This window comes from Somniosus microcephalus, chromosome 22 (genome assembly GCF_052327205.1).
Source record: "Somniosus microcephalus isolate GS21.2 chromosome 22, FLI_Smic_1.0, whole genome shotgun sequence".
Classification (NCBI taxonomy): domain Eukaryota; kingdom Metazoa; phylum Chordata; class Chondrichthyes; order Squaliformes; family Somniosidae; genus Somniosus; species Somniosus microcephalus.
In genome coordinates, this window is record NC_141008.1 from 9507721 (window position 1) to 9525502 (window position 17782).

Sequence of the window (17782 nt, forward strand, 5' to 3'; positions counted from 1 at the left end):
GCACTGCGGTACCTGAGAGAATATCTTAAAGTAGACCCGAAACTTGTAACCAAGGGTATTCAATATTAAAACAAGTAAACCGCATCATTAGTTAGGCTGTGGTTACTGTATTGTGTCCAGTTTTGGTGCCTTAGTGTAAGAAAGATGTCATGGCTAAGGAGGGGTGCAGAAGAGATTCACTAATGTGACCCCAGGGACAAGAACCTTTAGTTATGAAGAGAGACTAGGGAAACTAGGGCCCTTTTTCATTTGAACAAAGAAGGTTAAGAGGAAATCTGATAGAGGAATTCAAATCTATGACGAATTTTAATAACTATTTGGGAAAAACTATTTGCACTGGCCAGTGAGTCAAAATAGAAGCTCTAAGTTTAAGATCGTCACGAAAATAATGAAGAGGTTAATATTTGATTCTGCAGCGGGTTGTAAGGACATGGACTGTCCTACCTGAATCAGTGATGGAAACAGGATCCAGAATAGTAGCTTTTATAAGAGACGTGGATAAATGTTTTTAAAGGAAATATTTGAAAGGATGTGGGGAAAGGGTATGTGAATGGGACTAAGTGGGGAAACATAGAAACATAGAAGATAGGAGCAGGAGTAGGCCATTCGGCCCCTCGAGCCTGTTCCGCCATTTAATGAGATCATGGCTGATCATCCAAATTCAGTACCCGGTCCCTGCTTTCTCCCCATATCCCTTGATCCCTTTAGCCTTAAGAAATATATCTAACTCCTTCTTGAATATATTTAATGAATTGGCCTCAACGGCCTTCTGTGGTAGAGAATTCCACAGGTTCACCACTCTCTGGGTGAAGAAATTCCTCCTCATCTCAGTCCTAAATGGCTTACCCCTTATCCATAGACTGTGACCCCTGGTTCTGGACTCCCCCGCCATCGGGAACATCCTTCCTGCATCTAGTCTGTCTAGTCCTGTTAGGATTTTATAAGTTTCAATGAGATCCCCTCTCATTCTTCTAAACTCTAGTGAATACAAGCCCAATCGACCCAATCTCTCTTCATACGTCATTCCTGCCATCCCAGGTATCAGTCTGATGAATCTTTGCTACACTCCCTCCATGGCAAGAACATCCTTCCTCAGATAAGGCGACCAAAACTGCACACAATACTTAAGGTGTGGTCTTACTGCAACTGCAGCAAGACATCCTTGCTCCTGTCCTCGAATCCTCTCGCTATGAAGGCCAAAATACCATTTGCCTTCTTAACCGCCTGCTGCACCTGCATGCTTACCTTCAGCGACTGGTGCACAAGGACACCCAGGTCTCGTTGCACTTCCTTTTCTCCCAATCTATTGGCGTTCAGATAATAATCTGCCTTCCTGTTTTTGCCACCTCGCATTTATCCACGTTATACTGCATCTGCCATGCATCTGCCCAATCACCCAGCCTGTTCAAATCATACTGGAGTTTCTCGGCATCCTCCTCACAGCACACAAGCCCACCCAGCTTTGTGTTGTCTGCAAACTTGGAGATATTACACCTAGTTCCCTCGTCTAGATCATTAATATACAGCATATTGTGAATAACTGGGGTCCTAGCACTGATCCCTGCGGTACCCCACTAGTCGCTGCCTGCCACTTGGAAAAAGACCCGTTTATTCCAACTCTTTGCTTCCTGTCTGCCAACCAGTTCTCTATCCAAGTCAGTACCTTACCCTCAATCCCATGTGCTTTAACTTTGCACACTAATCCCTTATGCGGGACCTTATCGAAAGCCTTCTGAAAATCCAAATACACCACATCCACTGGTTCTCCCTTATCTATTCTACCAGTTATATCCTCAAAAAATTCCAGTAGATTAGTCAAGCACGATTTACCTTTTGTAAATCCATGTAGACTTTGTCCGATCCGGTCACTGTTTTCCAAGTGCTCTGCTATTACATCTTTTATAATGGACTCTAGCATTTTCCCCACTACCGATGTCAGGCTTACCGGTCTATAATTCCCCGTTTTCCCTCTACCACCTTTTTTGAATAGTGGGGTTACATTAGCTACCCTCCAATCCATGGGAACTGTTCCAGAGTCTATAGAATTTTGGAAGGTGACCAGCAACTCTTTCAGAGAAATGCTTCTATCAGCTGTGAACCGAATGATATACGGGTGGACTTCCATTTATTCTGTAACATACTCATTGGCCTGGCTGTATTGTATTATCTCTCCGACCAGCTCTTTACTATCCTTTATTATATCTATACATCCATATGTTTGCAGCCCTTTATATCTCTGTCCAGATGTTTGCTGTCCTTTATATCTCTCTGTCCAGATGTTTACTGTCCTTTATATCTCTCTGTCCAGATGTTTGCCGTCCTTTATATCTCTCTGTCCAGATGTTTATTGTCCTTTATATCTCAGTCCAAATGTTTACTGTCATTTATATCGCTCTGTCCAGATGTTTGCTGTCCTTTATATCTCTGTCCAGATGTTTACTGTCCTTTATATCTCTCTGTCCAGATGTTTACTGTCCTTTATATCTCTCAGTCCAGATGTTTACTGTCCTTTATATCTCTCTGTCCAGATGTTTACTGTCCTTTATATCTCTCTGTCCAGATGTTTGCTGTCCTTTATATCTCCCTGTCCAGATGTTTGCTGTCCTTTATTTCTCTGTCCAGGTGTTTGCTGTCCTTTATATATCTGTCCAGATGTGTACTGTCCTTTATATCTCTCAGTCCAGATGTTTACTGTCCTTTATATCTCCGTACAGATGTTTTCTGTCCTTTATATCTCTCTGTCCAGATGTTTGCTGTCCTTTATATCTCTGTCCAGATGTTTACTTTCCTTTATATCTCTCTGTCCAGGTGTTTGCTGTCCTTTATATCTCTGTCCAGATGTTTACTGTCCTTTATATCTCTGTCCAGATGTTTGATGTCCTTTATATCTCTCTGTCCAGATGCTGTCCTTTATATCTCTCTGTCCAGATGTTTGCTGTCCTTTATAGCTCTCTGTCCAGATATTTGCTGTCCTTTATATCTCTGTCCAGATGTTTACTGCCCTTTATATCTCTCAGTCCAGATGTTTACTGTCCTTTATATCTCTCTGTCCAGATGTTTACTGTCCTTTATATCTCTCTGTCCAGATGTTTACTGTCCTTTATATCTCTGTCCAGATGTTTACTGTCCTTTATATCTCTGTCCAGATGTTTACTGTCCTTTATATCTCTGTCCAGATGTTTGCTGTCCGTTATATCTCAGTACAGATGTTTGCTGTCCTTTATATCTCTCTGTCCAGATGTTTACTGTCCTTTATATCTCTCTGTCCAGATGGTTACTGTCCTTTATATCTGTGTCGAGATGTTTGCTGTCCGTTATATCTCAGTCCAGATGTTTCCTGTCCTTTATATCTCTGTCCAGATGTTTGCTGTCCTTTATATCTCTCTGACCAGATGTTTACTGTCCTGTATATCGCAGTCCAGATGTTTACTGCCCTTTATAGCTCTGTCGATGTTTACTGTCCTTTATATCTCTGTCCAGATGTTTGCTGTCCTTTATATCTCTCTGTCCAGATGTTTACTGTCCTTTATATCTCAGTCCAGATGTTTACTGCCCTTTATATCTCTGTCCAGATGTTTGCTGTCCTTTATATCTCTGTCCAGATGTTTGATGTCCTTTATATCTCAGTCCAGATGTTTACTGTCCTTTATATCTCCGTCCAGATGTTTTCTGTCCTTTATATCTCTCAGTCCAGATGTTTACTGTCCTTTATATCTCTCTGTCCAGATGTTTACTGTCCTTTATATCTCTGTCCAGCTGTTTGCTGTCCTTTATATCTCTGTCCAGATGTTTTCTGTCCTTTATATCTCTCTGTCCAGATGTTTACTGTCCTTTATATCTCTCTGTCCAGATGTTTACTGTCCTTTATATCTCTCTGTCCAAATGTTTACTGTGCTTTATATCTCCCTGTCCAGATGTTTGCTGTCCTTTATATCTCTCTGTCCAGATGTTTGCTGTCCTTTATATTTCTGTCCAGATGTTTACTGCCCTTTATATCTCTGTCCAGATGTTTACTGTCCTTTATTTCTCTGTCCAGGTGTTTGCTGTCCTTTATATATCTGTCCAGATGTTTACTGTCCTTTATATCTCTCAGTCCAGATGTTTACTGTCCTTTATATCTCCGTACAGATGTTTTCTGTCCTTTATATCTCTCTGTCCAGATGTTTGCTGTCCTTTATATCTCTGTCCAGATGTTTACTTTCCTTTATATCTCTCTGTCCAGGTGTTTGCTGTCCTTTATATCTCTGTCCAGATGTTTACTGTCCTTTATATCTCTGTCCAGATGTTTGATGTCCTTTATATCTCTCTGTCCAGATGTTTGCTGTCCTTTATATGTCTCTGTCCAGATGTTTGCTGACATTTATATCTCTCTGTCCAGATATTTGCGGTCCTTTATATCTCTGTCCAGATGTTTACTGTCCTTTATATCTCTCGGTCCAGATGTTTACTGTCCTTTATATATCTCTGTCCAGATGTTTACTGTCCTTTATATCTCTGTCCAGATGTTTACTGTCCTTTATATCTCTGTCCAGATGTTTACTGTCCTTTATATCTCTGTCCAGATGTTTGCTGTCCGTTATATCTCAGTCCAGATGTTTGCTGTCCTTTATATCTCTCTGTCCAGATGTTTACTGTCCTTTATATCTCTCTGTCCAGATGTTTACTGTCCTTTATATCTCTGTCGAGATGTTTGCTGTCCGTTATATCTCAGTCCAGATGTTTCCTGTCCTTTATATCTCTGTCCAGATGTTTGCTGTCCTTTATATCTCTCTGACCAGATGTTTACTGTCCTTTATATCGCAGTCCAGATGTTTACTGCCCTTTATAGCTCTGTCGATGTTTACTGTCCTTTATATCTCTGTCCAGATGTTTGCTGTCCTTTATATCTCTCTGTCCAGATGTTTACTGTCCTTTATATCTCAGTCCAGATGTTTACTGCCCTTTATATCTCTGTCCAGATGTTTGCTGTCCTTTATATCTCTGTCCAGATGTTTGATGTCCTTTATATCTCAGTCCAGATGTTTGATGTCCTTTATATCTCTCTGTCCAGATGTTTACTGTCCTTTATATCTCAGTCCAGCTGTTTGCTGTCCTTTATATCTCTGTCCAGATGTTTTCTGTCCTGTATATCTCTCTGTCCAGATGTTTACTGTCCTTTATATCTCTCTGTCCAGATATTTGCTGTCCTTTATATCTCTCTGTCCAGATGTTTACTGTCCTTTATATCTCTCTGTCCAGATGTTTACTGTCCTTTATATCTCTCTGTCCAGATGTTTACTGTCCTTTATATCTCTCTGTCCAAATGTTTACTGTGCTTTATATCTCCCTGTCCAGATGTTTGCTGTCCTTTATATCTCTCTGTCCAGATGTTTTCTGTCCTTTATATTTCTGTCCAGATGTTTACTGCCCTTTATATCTCTGTCCAGATGTTTACTGTCCTTTATTTCTCTGTCCAGGTGTTTGCTGTCCTTTATATATCTGTCCAGATGTTTACTGTCCTTTATATCTCTCAGTCCAGATGTTTGCTGTCCTTTATATGTCTCTGTCCAGATGTTTACTGTCCTTTATATCTCTGTCCAGATGTTTGATGTCCTTTATATCTCTCTGTCCAGATGTTTGCTGTCCTTTATATGTCTCTGTCCAGATGTTTGCTGACATTTATATCTCTCTGTCCAGATGTTTGATGTCCTTTATATCTCTCTGTCCAGATGTTTACTGTCCTTTATATCTCTGTCCAGATGTTTGATGTCCTTTATATCTCTCTGTCGAGATGCTGTCCTTTATATCTCTCTGTCCAGATGTTTGCTGTCCTTTATATCTCTCTGTCCAGATATTTGCTGTCCTTTATATCTCTGTCCAGATGTTTACTGTCCTTTATATCTCTCTGTCCAGATGTTAATGTCCTTTATATCTCTGTCCAGATGTTTGCTGTCCTTTATATCTCTGTCCGGATGTTTACTGTCCTTTATATCTCTCTGTCCAGATGTTTACTGTTCTTTATATCTCTGTCCAGATGTTTACTGTCCTTTATATCTCTCTGTCCAGATGTTTGCTGTCCTTTATATCTCTCTGTCCAGATGTTTACTGTTCTTTATATCTCTCTGTCCAGATGTTTGCTGTCCTTTATATCTCTCTGTCCTGATGTTTGCTGTCCTTTATATCTCTATCCAGATGTTTACTGTCCTTTATATCTCTGTCCTGATTTTTACTGTCCTTTATATCTCTCTGTCCTGATGTTTGCTGTCCTTTATATCTCTATCCAGATGTTTACTGTCCTTTATATCTCTGTCCTGATTTTTACTGTCCTTTATATCTCTCTATCCTGATGTTTGCTGTCTTTTATACTGTACTTTCTCCAGTCCGTGTGTAAGTTGCTCCAGGTACATTCACTAACCCCTGCTTCACTTGCTGTCTGTTTATAATGAGGACATCACAATCCTGCCGTGACTGTTGTATTCTTATGATTTAATTTATAATATAAAAATCATAAAAGAACATTTATTATCAAACCAGACCCAGATGAGAGACAGGAATAAATGCTTCAATCACCTGGTATACGGAAGCAGACCGTAAAATAAGGAAGAAGCATCACACATCACACTGCATTATTCATCATCACTATCTTCAACCAAAGTAGCAGTACTAATAAAGAAAGGCAGAGTAAAGGGACCGAGGGCTCTCACCTTCACCGCCGGCTGGGAGTCGAGCGATGTCACCAGACTGTGCAAGGTGTCGAAGCCCAGCTTGATGTTGAAACGCCTCTTCTGCTCGGCGGAGATGTGCGTCATCCGTCTATTCTCGGCCTACCGGAGACAAGAGACAAGGACACTAAGAATGTTCAACAGGTCCTGATAATTCCTCAGCCGAGGCCAGGGTTAGTGCCTGGGAAAGCTGCACTCGTGCTCACTCTGATCTGTATCAGATAGCAAGCTCGTTCACTAAACTCCTCACAGTAGATTATCATCTTTATTCCACATCCTATCACTCGAGTGCCACCACAGAGCTTGTAATAAAGTCAATATTTCTGCAAGATTCCAGGCCGTGACTGTGGGAGATACCAAGCAGTGACTGTGAGAGATACCAGGCAGTGACTGTGGGAGATACCAGGCGATGAGCTGTGGGAGATACCAGGCAGTGACTGAGAGAGATACCAGGCGATGAGCTGTGGGAGATACCAGGCAGTGACTGTGGGAGATACCAGGCCGTGACTGTGGGAGATACCAAGCAGTGACTGTGAGAGATACCAGGCAGTGACTGTGGGAGATACCAGGCGATGAGCTGTGGGAGATACCAGGCCGTGACTGTGGGAGATACCAGGCGATGAGCTGTGGGAGATACCAGGCAGTGACTGAGAGAGATACCAGGCAGTGACTGTGAGAGATACCAGGCGATGAGCTGTGGGAGATACCAGGCAGTGACTGTGGGAGATACCAGGCGATGAGCTGTGGGAGATACCAGGCAGTGACTGAGAGAGATACCAGGCGATGAGCTGTGGGAGATACCAGGCAGTGACTGTGGGAGATACCAGGCAGTGACTGAGAGAGATACCAGGCAGTGACTGTGGGAGATACCAGGCGATGAGCTGTGGGAGATACCAGGCCGTGACTGTGAGAGATACCAGGCAGTGACTGTGGGAGATACCAGGCGATGAGCTGTGGGAGATACCAGGCCGTGACTGTGGGAGATACCAGGCGATGAGCTGTGGGAGATACCAGGCAGTGACTGTGGGAGATACCAGGCCGTGACTGTGGGAGATACCAGGCGATGAGCTGTGGGAGATACCAGGCAGTGACTGTGGGAGATACCAGGCCGTGACTGTGGGAGATACCAGGCAGTGACTGAGAGAGATACCAGGCAGTGACTGTGAGAGATACCAGGCGATGAGCTGTGGGAGATACCAGGCAGTGACTGTGGGAGATACCAGGCGATGAGCTGTGGGAGATACCAGGCAGTGACTGTGGGAGATACCAGGCCGTGACTGTGGGAGATACCAGGCAGTGACTGTGGGAGATACCAAGCAGTGACTGAGAGAGATACCAGGCAGTGACTGTGGGAGATACCAGGCCGTGACTGTGGGAGATACCAAGCAGTGACTGTGAGAGATACCAGGCAGTGACTGTGAGAGATACCAGGCAGTGACTGTGGGAGATACCAGGCAGTGACTGTGGGAGATACCAAGCGATGAGCTGTGGGAGATACCAGGCCGTGACTGTGGGAGATACCAGGCGATGAGCTGTGGGAGATACCAGGCAGTGACTGAGAGAGATACCAGGCAGTGACTGTGAGAGATACCAGGCGATGAGCTGTGGGAGATACCAGGCAGTGACTGTGGGAGATACCAAGCGATGAGCTGTGGGAGATACCAGGCAGTGACTGTGGGAGATACCAGGCAGTGACTGTGGGAGATACCAGGCGATGAGCTGTGGGAGATACCAGGCAGTGACTGAGAGAGATACCAGGCGATGAGCTGTGGGAGATACCAGGCAGTGACTGTGGGAGATACCAGGCCGTGACTGTGGGAGATACCAAGCAGTGACTGTGAGAGATACCAGGCAGTGACTGTGAGAGATACCAGGCGATGAGCTGTGGGAGATACCAGGCAGTGACTGTGGGAGATACCAGGCAGTGACTGTGGGAGATACCAAGCGATGAGCTGTGGGAGATACCAGGCCGTGACTGTGGGAGATACCAGGCGATGAGCTGTGGGAGATACCAGGCAGTGACTGTGGGAGATACCAGGCAGTGACTGTGGGAGATACCAAGCGATGAGCTGTGGGAGATACCAGGCAGTGACTGTGGGAGATACCAAGCGATGAGCTGTGGGAGATACCAGGCAGTGACTGTGAGAGATACCAGGCGATGAGCTGTGGGAGATACCAGGCAGTGACTGTGGGAGATACCAAGCGATGAGCTGTGGGAGATACCAGGCAGTGACTGTGGGAGATACCAGGCGATGAGCTGTGGGAGATACCAGGCAGTGACTGTGGGAGATACCAGGCAGTGACTGTGGGAGATACCAGGCAGTGACTGTGAGAGATACCAGGCAGTGACTGAGAGAGATACCAGGAAGTGACTGAGAGAGATACCAGGCCGTGACTGTGGGAGATACCAGGCAGTGACTGTGGGAGATACCAGGCCGTGGAAGTGGGAACTCTACTCACACCGCTCCCACTTCTCAACCATTGCTCCCCCCAGCCAATACCCAACATGCTGCCTCGTGTCCTGATGGCCAAGTCTGCCCCTGCACAGGTGCAGGTGTAGCAATGTTTGACGAGGCCCTCACGAGCTCCAACACCCAGAGAGTCCAGGAATAAGGAACTTCAGTTACATTGATAGACTGGAGAAGCTGGAGTTGTTCTCCTTGCGCAGAGAAGATTGAGAGGAGATTTGACAGAGGTGTTCAAAATCATGAGGGGTCTAGACAGAGTAGATAGAGAGAAACTGTTCCCATTGGCAGAAGGGTCAAGAACCAGGGGACACAGGTTTAAGGTGGCTGGTAGAAGAACCAAAGGCAACGTAAGAAAAAACTTTATTACGCAGCTAGTGGTTAAGATCTGGAATGCAATGCCTGAAAGGGTGTTGGAGGCAGATTCAATCAAGGCTTTCAAAAGGATGTTGGATAAGTATCTGAAGGATAGAAATTTGCAGGGCTACGGGGAAAGGGCGGGGGAGTGAGACTAGCTGAAGTGCTCTTGCAGAGAGCCGGCACGGGCTCGAAAGGCCGAATGGCCTTCTTCCGTGCTGTAACCAATCTATGATTATATGAGACCAACACCCAGAGGTCATTGGCCAAGAGCAGTCAGAGCAGGGTCGGAGCAGCCTGCCTCTACCTCTGCTGAAGCCACAGGGGTTGCATCACGTAGGAGTGGTAGGAAAATGAAGAGTAACACTCGGTCGTTACACAAGGGTATGCACATGGGTATATTATTTTGTGAAGTTTACGTTGTTTAGCAGAATCACATAAAATGCATTACTTTGCCCCACTTTCCCGTGTTGCCCATTCTTGGTTGCTGGGTGGCAAGTCACCTTTCCAGTTGCATGTTGATGAATGGGAAGACATGAATTGACGGGGACCAATGAGTGGATGTGCAATGGGCGGCTGGTTGGTTACAGGACTGCTTTGTTCCAGTGGCCCTGAGGGGGGTTGTTGTGGGGGGGGGAGCGTTGAGAGTGGCCGTTGGATGAGAATGTGACATCGGTATGTGGTGGTAACTAATTGAATGTTACAGCTATAAGGGAATCCCAGGCATCCTGGGCAGCAATGTGAGCGGCTGATGCTGCGTTGGGGACGCCACCTTCATCCTCCTCCACCTCCTCCTCATCCTCCGCATCCTCGTTGTCGTCCTTGCTCCTCCTGCAGCTCTAAACTTCGCTGCTGCCCAATGTTGTGCAGAGCGCAGCAGACCATGACCATTCTGTAGACCCTGATTGCAGTGTACTGAAGGGCGCCTCCAGATCTGTCCAGGCACCTGAAGCACATCTTGAGCATGCCGATCACTTGCTCAATGACACATCTGGTTGTCATATGGCTTTCATTGCACCACACTTGGGCTTCAGTGGTGGGCTTCCTCACGGGTTTCATCAGCCATGTTTGAAGGAGTATCCTTTGTCTCCTAGCAGCCGCCCCTCAGTCTGCTTGCCGGTCCAAAGAGGTCGGGGAGCTTGGACTGCCACAGGATGAAAGCATCATGGCAGCTCCCCGGGAATCTGGCACACACCTGCATAAACCTTTTCTTATGCTTGCACACCAGCTGCACATTGATGGAGTGGAACCCCTTGCAGTTTATAAATACTCCTGGGTGATCTGGGGGAGTGGCGATTGCCATGTGTGTGCAGTCGATGACGCCCTGCACTTGTGGGAAGCCGGCCAAAGATGTAAATCTGAGCGCCCGCTCATTCTGACTGGCGCCATCGCAGGCTAAGTTGACATAATTGACAGCCCTGGCAAACAACCCATCAGAGGCCTGCCGACTGGGAGATCCTGGATATGTCTCCAGGTGACCAAAAGCTTGGTCAAAGAGGTAGGTTTTAAGGAGCGTCTTAAAGGAGGAAAGAGAGGTAGAGAGGCGGAGATATTTGCTGCTCATGATGGTCATTTTGCTCCTTGTCCGAAATCCAATCTAAGGCAGCCATGGCGCCACCCATCCTGATGTTCTGAGTGTCAATACCTCCAAAGTCCACAAATTAGCCTCTCAGAACAAGTAGTCTCACCAAACCCTGTCCCAGTGGGCACTGAGTATTTATTGATCTTCGTATTTGTGCCTTTTAATAAGCCCCATGAATTGCCATACCATCTTCTTGCCCTCCTTTCAACAGCGACTTTCAGGAAGCCTGGGAAAGCTGTGCAGGTGTTGTTAAATTTAAATGTTGGTAAAAATCTTGAAATTGCCTAACTTAAATACTTATTCATTTAATTTTTTTCAATTAATTCTCATGATGTGGGCATCGCTGGCAAGGCCAGCTGGAAGCCCATGTCCAGTGGTGTACCGCAGGGATCGGTGCTGGGTCCTTTGCTGTTTGTAGTGTACATTAATAATTTAGATATTAATGTAGGAGGTATGATCAGTAAGTTCGCAGATGACACGAAGATTGGTGAGATGGTAAATAGCGAGGAGAGAAGCCTCAGGCTACAGGACGATATAGACGGGTTGGTCAGATGGGCAGAACAGTGGCAAATGGAATTTAACCCTGAAAAGTGTGAGGTGATGCATTTTGGGAGGACTAACAAGGCAAGGGAATACACAATGAATGGTAGGACCCTAGGAAGGACAGAGGATCAGAGGTGTGCATGTACATAGATCCCTGAAGGCAGCAGGACAGGTAGATAAGGTGGTAAAAAAGGCATATGGGATACTTGTCTTCATTAGCCGAGGCATAGAATATAAGAGCAGGGAGGTTATGAAGGAGCTGTACAGAACGTTAGTTAGGCCACAGCTAGAATACTGTGTGCAGTTCTGGTCACCACACTATAGGAAGGATGTGATTGCAGAGGAGATTCACCAGGATGTTACCTGGGCTGGAGCGTTTCAGCTATGAAGAGAGACTGGACAGGCTGGGGTTGTTTTCCTTAGAGCAGAGAAGGCTGAGGGGGACCTGATTGAGGTGTACAAAATTATGAAGGGCATAGATAGGGTAGATAGAAAGGAACTTTTCCCCTTAGTAGAGAGGTCAATAACCAGGGGACATAGTTTCAAGGTAAGGGGCAGGAGGTTCAGAGGGGATTTGAGGAAAAACTTTTTCACCCAGAGTGGTTGGAATCTGGAACTCACTGCCTGAAAGGGTGGTAGAGGCAGGAACCCTCACAACATTCAAGAAGCATTTAGATGAGAACTTGAAATGCCATAGCATACAAGGCTACGGACCAAGTGCTGGAAAATGGGATTAGAATAGACAGGCTTGATGGCCGGCGCGGACACGATGGGCCGAAGGGCCTCTTTCTGTGCTGTATAACTCTGTGGGCAGGATTTTCATTGGGCCGTGGAGGCGGGATTGGAGGCCTGTGGGGGGTTAAAATCCCGAAATCGGGGGGCACGAACCCATCCCGCCCCCAACCCGCCTCCATGCCAGTTTCAAAGGAGGTGGGTACCAGCCTAATCCCTATTTTTAATGTTGAAATGTGGGATTCCCGACGGCTCCAAACCACGCCAAGTTAGAGGAGGCGGACCGTCGGGATGAAGGGCTTGGAGGGGCCGAGATGTCCGGTGTTCAGGTGAGTGATGGGTGCATGAGTGCAGAGGTAAGTGTGTTTGGTGTGTGTAAAGTGTTTAAAGAAGTTTTACATACCTTTACTTACCTTTACAGCCTTCCTTCCTTCAGGTCTTGGGAGTCCCTCATCTCACCGGCACAGGAAGCAGAATGGCCGCGAGCTGTCAAAAATTGCAGCATTCAGCTTTTTGTTCCGGGGAGCTCTCTAAATCATCCTGAGAGGAAGGAATTAACTTAGAATACAGATTGTCAGTGTTTGACAGCTTCAAAGAGCTGTGAAACGCTGATATTTCATCTGTCAAAAGGTCTTGACAGATGAAATATCAATCTGTGACATCACCTGTTGCCGGGTGGCCCTTAATTGGCCTGAGCCCGTTGGGTGGGCTCAACAAGGTCAATCAAGTCAAAATCGCGTGGGTTGGCTAGAACTCGATGGAGGCGGGGCTACAACCCCAAAAGTGGGAGTCCCGCCTCCTACTCGCCTCCATTGATAAAATCCAGCCCTATGACTCTATAATCTATTGCCCATCCCTAATTGCCCTTGAGAAGGTGGTGGTGAGCTGCCTTCCTGAACCACTGCAGTCCGTGTGCTGATGGTACTCCCACAGTGCTGTTAGGGAAGGAGTTCCAGGATTTTGACTCAGTGACGATAAAGGATCAGCGATATATTTCCAAGTCAGGATGGTGTGTGACTTGGAGGGGAATTTGGAGATGATGGTGTTCCCTTGCGCCTGCTGCCCTTGTCCCTCTAGGTGTTGAGGTCGCGGGTTTGGGAGGTGCTGTCGAAGAAGCCTCGACAAGTTGCTGCAGTGCATCTTGTAGATGGTCCACACTGCAGCCACGGTGCGCCGGTGGGTGAAGGGAGTGAATGTTTAAGGTGGTGGATGGGGTGCCAATCAAGCAGGCTGCTTTGTCCTGGATGGTGTCGAGCTTCTTGAGTGTTGTTGGAGCTGCACTCATCCAGGCAATTGGAGAGTATTCCATCACACTCCTGACTTGTGCCTTGTAGATGGTGGAAAGGCTTTGGGGAGTCAGGTGAGTCACTTGCCACAGAATACCCAGCCTCTGACCTGCTCTTGTAGCTACAGTATTTATGTGGCTGGTCCAGTTAGGTTTCTGGTCAATGGCAACCCCCAGGATGTTGATGGTGGGGGATTCAGTGATGGTAATGCCACTGAATGTCAAGAGGAGGTGGTTAGACTCTCTCCTGTTGGAGAAGGTCATTACCTGGCACTTGTGTGCCGCGTATGTTACCTGCCACTTTTCAGCCCAAGCCTGGATGTTGTCCGGGTCTTGTTGCATGTGGGAATGGACTGCTTCATTATCTGAGGAATTGTGAATGGAACTGAACACTGTGCAGTCATCAGCAAACATGCCCACTTCTGACCTTATGATGGAGGGAAGGCCATTGATGAAGTAGATGAAGATGGCTGGGCCTAGGACACTGCCCTTATAAGCAGTAACCCGCCTCTCCTGAGGTGGTTACGCACACACATCTAAACGCGCCCGTGTTAAACCCGGAAGCTGGTGCGTTGGAGCTGGCTTCTGATCATGCTTCCATTTTCGCCAAAATTAAACCAGCCCCTCCACCCCGAACCCCAGCCCACACGTTTTGGAATGTTAAAACTCCATGGCCTAGAAATTCAGTATAGCCACTTTTGGGGCGGTAAAGTTGGGCGGGCGCTAAAGTTTGCGCCCGGCGCAAAGTCGATGGCACTTCGCCGATATTCAGTAGCTTCGCCCTAAGAGGTTGCTTGAGCGCTAAAACTGGCGATGCACGCCTATCTTTAGGTGCTAAGCCGGCGGTGCTGAGGGATAGCGCCGAGGCCGGGCGCAGCGCAGGTGCGGTCATTTCTTGATTGACAGCAGACACCGTGGCGCCAGCCAGCTCTTAAAGGGGGAAGGGTCGACTTGCTCTGCTGCAACGGCCTGCACACTGCAGCCTTCCAGCTAGGCCTGAACACTGCTGGTGATCAGAAGGAGCCATGGCAACGGTACAGAAGGCCCGTGAGTGTGCCCTGCGCTTCTCAGCCCATGACTTGAAGGTGATGGTGAGGGCCTTGGAGAAGAGACAGCACATCTTGTTCCCGGACACTGGCAGGAAGCCTCCCACCAGCGTCTATAGGAAAGCCTGGAGGGAGGTCGCCCGCTGGGTGTCGGCCACCGGCGATGCCCCCAGGGACAATGTCCAATGCCGGAAGAAGTTTAATGACCTGACCAGGATTGTCAGGGTGAGTACCCTTTCCAGTCTCCTCCTCATCCTTGCATGTACACCTGACATGATGGGCAAAGGGACCTGAAAGCCCTAATGGCCAGCCCTCAGCCAGCAGCTATGGGACAGTCATGAACATCAATTGCACATTCTGCACTTTACACCATGGGAGGCAGTGCACACCACATCAGGGCTACACACTGGCCAAGCTATTCCACCATGGGAGGTAGCGCACACCACATCAGGGCTACACACTGGCCAAGCTATTCCACCATGGGAGGCAGCGCACACCACATCAGGGCTACACACTGGCCAAGCTATTCCACCATGGGAGGCAGTGCACACCACATCAGGGCTACACACCGTACTTACAGGCCGTCCTTTCTCTTGCAGGCAAAACTTGCCAACAACCGAAGGCACCAGGAGGAGACCGGGGGGGGCCGCCCCCAGATCCAGGAGCTCACTCCCCTGGAGGAGCGCGTGAGTCGCCTCATGGGACCCCGGGTGATTGGGCCCGTCGCCTGTGGAGATGCCGACCCTCTTCTGGGCCACAATGGTGTGGACATCACCTTTTGGACCTCTCTCGTCGCACTTGCGCATCCGATCTACCTCCTTTGCCATTGTCCGACCAATGCACTGAATGCCACCAGTCATGCCTCCCTCGCTGACGCCCTCTCCTCACTCTAAAGCTACTCTTGTGCCTTCCTGCTTTCAGCTGGTGATGAGGAGCTCCCTGAAGCTGCCAGTGACAGCCCCTCCGAGGAGGAGGAGGAGGAGGAACAGGAAGGCGGACCATCAGGGCAGCAGTCAGGTGCGGCTGCAGATGCCGAAGTAGTGGACACGTCTTCCCTGGAGGAGAGCCTGGAGGAAGTGTCGGAGGGGAGTGGAGCTGCTGGGACCAGTGGCGTCCAGCAACCCAGGAGGGCTGCGGTTGGTCCGCGGCCTTCCCCCCAGAGGGGGAAGGATCGGAGGGGAGTGCAGTTGCTGGGCCCAGTCGCCGCCGGCAACGTGGCAAGGGTCGGGCAGCTCTGCCCCCTGTTCCCCAGCGGGAGAGTCCGGACTCCAGTCCGGCCACGTTCAACTCAGAGGAGGCGCGCCACCTCGATCAAATGGCCCAGGATTCGGATCGCTGGCACACCGAGCTGATGGGGGTAGTGGCACGGATGCCTGAGGCAATCGAGTCCCTGGCTAGTAGTGTGCGCGAGTTCGGGGCCTCACATGCCGCGAGTGGCCGGCTGATCAGTGATGCCATCCAGACAGTGGCTGCTCTGTTGCGGTCGCAGACCAGGGCAACAGGGGCACTGACTGCTGCCACACGCGCTGCGTCAGCCAGGCATCGCCTGGACACCTGCCGCGCTGCAGCAGCACAGCGGGCTGCCCTTCGGCAGATTGGTGCGCATGCTGCAGTGCGGGCCCGGGCGAGTGCCACATCACCAGCCAGGGCCTACCATCCGCCAGATTGCACACATTCCTCCAGCCGTCACCGCCACTCCCCCAGTGGCGCCTCAACGGCAAGCGGCTGCGAATGATGTTGGCCAGGCACAGCTGCGCCAATCACCAGCCGGCCCCTCGAGGGCCAAACCCCGTCTAGGCCGCCCCCCAAGGGCATCTGCCGGAAGGACATCTGACCCTCAGAAGCCTTCCTCCAGCCTCGCAGCAGCCACTGGGCAGAGCTTGCGGAGGAGCAGCAGGCCGGGCAGGGGCCCCAAAAGGCTCGACAAGGTCTCGCCCTCGCTCCCCAATAAGTAGACGGTGTGGCCAAGTGTTATTTTATATGGCGATGCCTATGTTTCTTTTGGGGATGGTTGTTTTGTTTCTGGGGATGTTTTTTGGGTTAAGGCCGAGGATGAAGGCCATTTTTGTCCAAATGTTCAGTTATTCCTCCCCAGGTTGTGGGAGTGAGTCATTTGGTGTACTGTTTTTTGGGGCCGTTGAATGTTTCTGGGTTTCATGTGGGAAGGGGTTTCATTGGTCTAAAATAAAGATTTCTCTTTATTCAGAGAGTGTCCATGTTTGTTGCTGTAAGTGTTTGTTGCCTTCGCCGGCTGAGGGCTTGCGGAGCAGCTGCGTTCATGTTCCTTCATGGCCACAAGGCATTCCCTGACAGGGGGCTTAGAAGTGACGTTCAATAAGCCGCCGACGGACGGCCCTTGGACCTTCTCGCTCCCTCCTGGGATGGTACTCCTCCTCCTCCTGCTCCTCCTCCTCATGCTCCTCCTGCTCCTCCTCCTGAGGTGGTGGTCCAACGTGAGGTGGCAGTGCCTGAGTCCTGCGGAGAGCCAGGTTGTGCAGCATGCAGCAAACGACGACGAATTGGGACACTCGGTCCGGGGAATACTGCAGAGATCCGCTGGAACGATCCAGGCAGCGAAACCGCTGCTTGAGGTCGCCAATTGTTTGCTCGATTATGTTCCTGCTCGCTTGATGACTCTCGTTGTATGCCTCTTCAGCAGGGGTCCTGGGCGCGCGGAGCGGGGTCATGAGCCAGGTACACAAAGGATAGCCTTTGTCCCCGAGAAGCCATCCTCTTGGGGGAGGCTGTGCCTCGAACATGTCACGCACAGTTGTCTGCCGCAGGATAAAGGCATCGTGGCTGCTGCCTGGAAAGCGGGCATTGACAGCTAGGATGCGCTGCTTGTGGTCACACACCAGCTGCACATTGAGGGAATGGTAGCCCTTCCGGTTGCGGTAATCCTCGGCATGCTCCACAGGTGCCCGCAAAGCCACATGCGTAGAGTCAATGGCGCCCTGCACCAAGGGGAAGGCCGCAAATCTTGCAAATCCCAGTGCACGCTGATGCTGCCTCTCCAGGGCCATGGGGAAGGAGATGAATTGGCGTCTCCTTCTGAAAAGGGCATCGGTCAC

The 17782-nt window shown here is 48.9% G+C and overlaps 1 protein-coding gene across 6 annotated transcripts in view; it reads right to left on the reverse strand.

Annotated features, from left to right (window-relative positions):
• Nucleotides 1–17782, reverse strand: part of mlxipl (MLX interacting protein like) — a 273904-nt gene that overhangs the window by 20611 nt on the left and 235511 nt on the right. For all 6 annotated transcript variants that reach the window (XM_085964155.1, XM_085964156.1, XM_085964158.1 and 3 more), the window contains one exon: nucleotides 6684–6803. In XM_085964155.1, coding sequence (XP_085820281.1) covers nucleotides 6684–6803 — 120 coding nt within the window. The remainder of the gene's footprint in view (nucleotides 1–6683; nucleotides 6804–17782) is intronic.